This window comes from Morus notabilis, unplaced genomic scaffold (assembly GCF_000414095.1).
Source record: "Morus notabilis unplaced genomic scaffold, ASM41409v2 Scaffold1449, whole genome shotgun sequence".
In the NCBI taxonomy this organism is placed as follows: Eukaryota; Viridiplantae; Streptophyta; class Magnoliopsida; order Rosales; family Moraceae; genus Morus; species Morus notabilis.
In genome coordinates this window covers 1-5,925 of record NW_010357392.1, presented here as the reverse complement: position 1 = coordinate 5,925, position 5,925 = coordinate 1, and the positions used below count along the sequence as shown (strand labels likewise).

At 37.2% G+C, this 5,925-nt stretch overlaps 1 protein-coding gene across 1 annotated transcript; it reads left to right on the top strand.

Moving 5' to 3' along the window:
* Positions 1-592: 592 nt before the first annotated feature.
* Positions 593-5,919, top strand: LOC21388985 (RNA-dependent RNA polymerase 1; the record flags this gene model as incomplete). Its single annotated transcript, XM_024169922.1, has 5 exons — positions 593-798; positions 1,761-2,301; positions 2,873-4,707; positions 4,841-4,991; positions 5,342-5,919. Coding segments are annotated over exons 2-5 (3,083 nt in total), but the record flags the coding sequence as incomplete, so codon positions are not given.
* Positions 5,920-5,925: the final 6 nt, after the last annotated feature.

Here is a 5,925-nt window from a genome sequence, read left to right as displayed (position 1 = left end):
TTTAGTTTAGTGTAAAATGATAGATAAATAAAAAATAGCTTTTAATCGTTTTTCATTTTTTATTTTCGTCATTAATAGGTTTTTTACACTGAAAATAATCTTTTGATAAAACTACTAAACACATTTTCAAAAATTATTTTTGTCTGAGATTGAAAACGTTTTTATTTTTATTTTCATACAAAAAATAAAATCATTTTAAAATAAATTCCAAACGCGTCCTAATTTATGGCTTACAATATAGTACACAATCTAAATATTTATTTCTTTTCAGTTTTACCCCTCTACGCGTTTGATGTTCTTATCTTCATTTTATTTAATTCTTTTTGAGGAAATTGACGTTCTTGGTACCATGATGTCTTTATTTTCTCCATTCTTATAAAAAGGAATCTCGTTGCTGACGTGTCAGCCAATAATAAGCTAACCTCATGTAACTTTGTAACTAACTTTCCCTGCGGGTCCTTATGTCGTCAACGACCAAAGAGACTCACTTGTGAGGGAATCAATGACCGTCAACTCTCAACAAAATATGTTCGCGCCACACAGAGAGTGAGGGAGAAACAGCGAAAAGAGAGAACTCGAAATTGACCAGCAATAGCACGGTTCACTCTGTGCTTCTATGTTTTCTCACTATAAATACCAATCACCCATTAGCATTCGATTCATCATCAAAGCATTTGTCATCTGTTTCAGCATTCATTTTTCGAGGACAGTCAAATTCTTCTCTCTCTCTTTTCTCCCTCTCTCTCTTAATTTTCCGATCAGTTCGTACTTGACATCTTTCTCAGTCTCGGTTTCGAGGTGAAAAATTAGTTGAATTGTTTAAACAGTACTTGGTTGATAGAAAATATGATCATGATCAGTAGTGTTCTTTTGTTTATTGGCGTGTGTGTGTGTTTGTGATTCTGGTTTTTCTGCACAGGCATTATGATTTTTGTGCTGTTACCGTAGCAAGTGAAGAAATGGAAAAAAAAAAAATTGTTTGAATAAACTTCACCAGCAAGGAAAGACTTAAAAAGGGAACTTACAAAAATTTTCAACTCGTTTAATTTTTTTTTCTATTTCTATTCTTTTCTTTCCATTAGTTGTCTCAATTTTCTTGAAGATGATCACAATTTGAAGTGTTTTTTTTTTCCGATTTGTTCTCTTTGTTGGACTGTGTATGTTTTTACCGATCATAAAGGAGTTCTCATGTACATATGTTATGGTTTGTAGAATTCCAAATTGTTTAATTGTATTAATGAACTTCTGGGAACAAAAAATTTCTTTATCGTTCATTTTACGCTATCTTACATGTATATAATAATTGTGTACTTCCTGTTGAGATAAATGCGATATTTTTCAACTAATTCCATAAAAAAACTTTGTTTTGCATTGTAATTTGAATGATATATTTGTGCTAAGGTAGATTAAACTGATCAATTTTCACTATTTATGTTCCTTGGTGAGTAAGAAATGTTAGAGTGATATATAGATCAGTTAGAAGGATACAACTCCAGCTAGATAGTAAAATTTGAACTTCATAATTGACTTAGTAGGAAATATGTGTCGTCTAAAACTAGGATTTGACAACAAATTTCTAAATGGATTATGGGTTTTGTTTATATAGGGATAATTTTCTAGATTCTGTGAATTTGAGATCTGATGGCATATGCATGAAAATCGTCACCTTTAATTGCAAATTGTCATTTATCGTTATAATTTACATGAAAATAGATAACTCAACTTTTCAGTTGCTTAATAGTATTTGTATGTTGAAACAGGGTTTTAACTTAGTATTGCAGCATGGCAAAGACAATTCAGTTGTATGGATTCTCTTGTGTTGAGGACCAGGAGGAGGTGAAGAGGCATCTGGAGTTATACACTGGAGAAGGGACTGTTTGTTCTGTTGAGTTCGCGCAGTGCAAGAGTGGTTCAAGGGCACATGCCAAGGTTGAGTTCGTAGACTCTGAGAGCGCCGAAATCCTAAAATCCCTGGCGGATGACGACCGACGCTTTTGGTATGGTGACTCTTATCTAAAAGCTCGAGATTGGAGCACTGAAGTTGTACGAAAGCCAGAGGTCTTCCTGTGCAGCATGGATGATGTAACGCTGCACTTCGGATGTCAGGTTTTGAAGGAGAAGTTTTCTGTGCTTTGGGAAAGAGAGAATGTCTGTGTTAAATTTGGAGAGGGACAGAGGAAGCTCTACTTCTTTTTGTCTTATGGTTCTGTTGATTACAAGCTAGAGATCTCCTATGAGAACATTTGGCAGATTAAGCTACACCGGATGCACGGAGAAACTTCAAAGTTTCTTCTCCTTCAGGTATGCTTTCTAAAATTCAAATAGTATTTAATTTCTCCATTTTTCGGCTATGAATAACATTCTATGTTTCGTAGTAAGGATTACATAGGAAATTCTTTCTTGAGCATATTGAAAATAGGATTATTTTCTGACGTCTTCTGAATTTTGCGAATTGAGACACCAAAAAAAAAAACTCATAGATTTTCTGTCTTAACCATCTCCATGCTAATAAGTTAAGCAGTTCTTAAACTTCATTTTGTTTCTTGAAGTTTGTTCTCTGTTGGACTTCTCACGCTTTATTTACCCAAGATTAGGAATCCACCTATATCTTCTGCATGTATAGAAGTATCCGTTCTGTTCTCAAAACCACTGAATGCTTGTTTTTCTGTTTGTTAATGTTATCAATCTCCTACTTCATATTTCTTAAGTCAACATTACGGTTTAGACCAAAAGTAAATAGTATCTGTGATATGTCTTCAGCAAAACGTTTGCATTTCCTCTATACGGCAATATAACTACAATGAGTTTGTATAATTTTATTTTGGCACTTGGATGAAATAGTTAACAGTTTCTTTCCCCTTTCCGTTGCTAGTTACTAGGAGCCCCTCGGATTTTTCAGAAAGTCAATAGATGCTGGGAAAGGGATGTTGATTTCACTCCATCATGTTGCATTGGGCAATCTTCTGCTCTCTGCTTGGAGATTCCAAACTGGCGCCAACTTCCAAACTTGCGCGATGTTTTTGTCTACTACAAAGAAGACGAAGGTCAATTCTCTCTGCAACAAGGTTGTCCTTTCTCTTCTAGTTCAGACCTTGTTCCCATGGTGGTTCCTCCTAAAGGAATCATCTTGCCGTACAAAATACTATTCAAAGTAAATTCCTTGGTTCAACATGGATGTCTTCCTGCTGAAGTACTTGATCTCAACTTTTTCCGGTTAGTCGACCCGAGTAGAATTCCTCTTGAATGTATAGAGTCTGCTCTAGACAAACTGTATCACTTAAAAGATTGCTGCTACGATCCCCTGAGATGGCTTAAAAAGCAATATATAAAGTACAACACAAGTGGGCAGATTCCGAAAATGCCCACAATTGCTTTAGAAGACGGCTTGGTGTATGTACATCGGGTTCAGGTAACGCCAACCAAAGTATACTTCTGTGGCCCTGAGATCAATCTCTCCAACCGCGTCTTGCGCAACTACCCCAAGGACATCGACAATTTTCTTCGCGTTTCTTTTGTTGATGAGAACTTGGATAAGTTATCTTCAACGGATTTATGTGCACGCGGAAGTTCTGCGAATGGAAAAAGGCGAACGCGACTCTATGACAGGATACTTTTTACTCTAAGAAATGGCATACTCATTGGCGACAAGAAGTTCGAGTTTCTTGCGTTTTCATCGAGTCAGTTGAAAGAGGGTTCCCTTTGGATGTTTGCTTCAAGAGATGGACTTACTGCCGCAGATATCAGAAATTGGATGGGTGATTTTCATGACATTAAAAATGTGGCAAGATATGCGGCTAGGCTAGGTCAATCTTTTGGCTCTTCCCACGAAACTTTTAGAGTTGGAAGGGACGAAGTTGAGCTAATTCCTGACATAGAAGTTAAAAGGGATGGGAAGAATTATTGTTTCTCTGACGGAATTGGCAAAATATCCGAAGATTTTGCCAAAGAGGTGGCCAAAAAATGTGGTCTAAACAGGTATACTCCATCAGCCTTTCAGATTCGTTATGGCGGCTATAAAGGTGTTGTGGCCGTTGATCCCACATCTTCAATGAAATTGTCATTGAGAAAAAAGAGCATGTGCAAGTACAAGTCAAAGAACAACAAGCTAGATGTTTTGGCATGGAGCAAGTACCAGCCGTGCTTCCTGAACCGGGAGTTGATTACTCTTTTGTCAACTCTTGGAGTCCGAGATTGCGTTTTTGAAAAGAAGCAAAAGGAGACTATAAATCGCCTGGACTCTATCTTAACTGATTCTTTAAGAGCACAAGATGAATTGAAGATGATGTTTCCAAGAGAGATCTCAAACATTCTGAAGGAAATGCTCATGTGTGGATATGAGCCAGATGAGGAGCCATTTCTCGCAATGATGCTGCAAACACTGCATGCGTCAAAGCTGCTGGAATTGCGAACCAAAACAAGGATACATGTGCCCAATGGAAGACTTATGATGGGATGTTTAGATGAAACTGGGACACTCGAATACGGTCAAGTGTTTGTGCAGTGTTCTCGTCCCCAGCTCTTTGATGATTCTTCTCTAGTCTTCAACAACTACAGTTCAAGCTCTGACAAGTTTGTTGTTAAGGGAAAAGTGGTTGTAGCTAAAAATCCTTGTCTACATCCAGGAGATGTGAGGGTCCTTAGGGCGGTGGATGTTCCAGAATTGCATCACATGGTAGATTGCGTCGTTTTTCCACAGAAGGGAATGAGGTAAAAATGTCATGTTTTCTACTTTGTTGGTACATAAATTGATCATTCCTGCACTTTATGTAATCTTCTTACCATGAGTTGCTATACTCTCTATTTTGAAATTTTGACTGACTAAGCTTTTTAATTTTCTTAGGCCTCACACCGATGAATGCTCAGGGAGTGATTTGGACGGAGATACTTACTTCGTCTGTTGGGACCGTAAGCTTATTCCTCCTCAGCGATGTAAAGCAATGGATTATACCGCAGCACCAAGAATAGCGTTGGACCATGAGGTCACAATGGAGGTATTACTCTTTTCATCAATAACTTGACAAGCATACCTGAAACACATCTTTTTGTCCACTCATGTGAAAAGTAGGAAAAGTAGGTACAAAATGGATTCTAACTAATCGTATACTTTTCTCAAAATCTGTCATTTAATGTGGTTCCAGTTTTATCTTTGAATGACATATTTTGATTGTAAATGTTTGACAATTCTGATAGAGTTTTCTTGTAATTATCACTTTTTTTTTTTCTAATATATATATATTTTTCATATTGATGAATATTTTGTGTAAAATGTTTACACTTTGAAGACTTTCTCCACTTTCCCCGCTGTCTAGTTCATAACTGAATGATTCTGCTTGATCTACAGGAAATAAAGGAGTACTTTGCTGACTACATAGTCAATGACAACGTGGGAATTATTTCGAATGCTCATAAGGTTTTTGCAGACAGAGAACCAGAAAAGGCTTGGAGCAAACGATGTCTTGAGCTAGCAAAGCTATCCTCAATTGCCGTGGATTATCCAAAAACAGGTGTGGCCGCAATAATCCCAGGTCATCTGCGTGCAAAAGAGTACCCGGACTTCATGGAAAAGACTGACAAACCAACCTACGAGTCAAAGCGTATCATTGGAAAGCTATTTCGACAGGTGAAGGATGTCAAAGAACATTCAAGTTCGATAAAATTCTTCACTAAGGAAGTGGCTAGTGAGTGTTACGACTATGACATGGAGGTGGAAGGATTTGAGGATTACGTCGAGGAAGCTTTTGAACTCAAATCCAATTACGATGACAAGTTGGGAAATGTCATGAATTACTATGGAATCAAGACTGAAGCTGAATTGCTCAGCGGCAATGTCCTCAAAAAGTCGAGGTATTTTGACAAGAAAAGAGACTTGGAATCAACAAATTATGCAGTAAAGGCACTGATCAAAGAAGCTAGGACTTGGTTCAA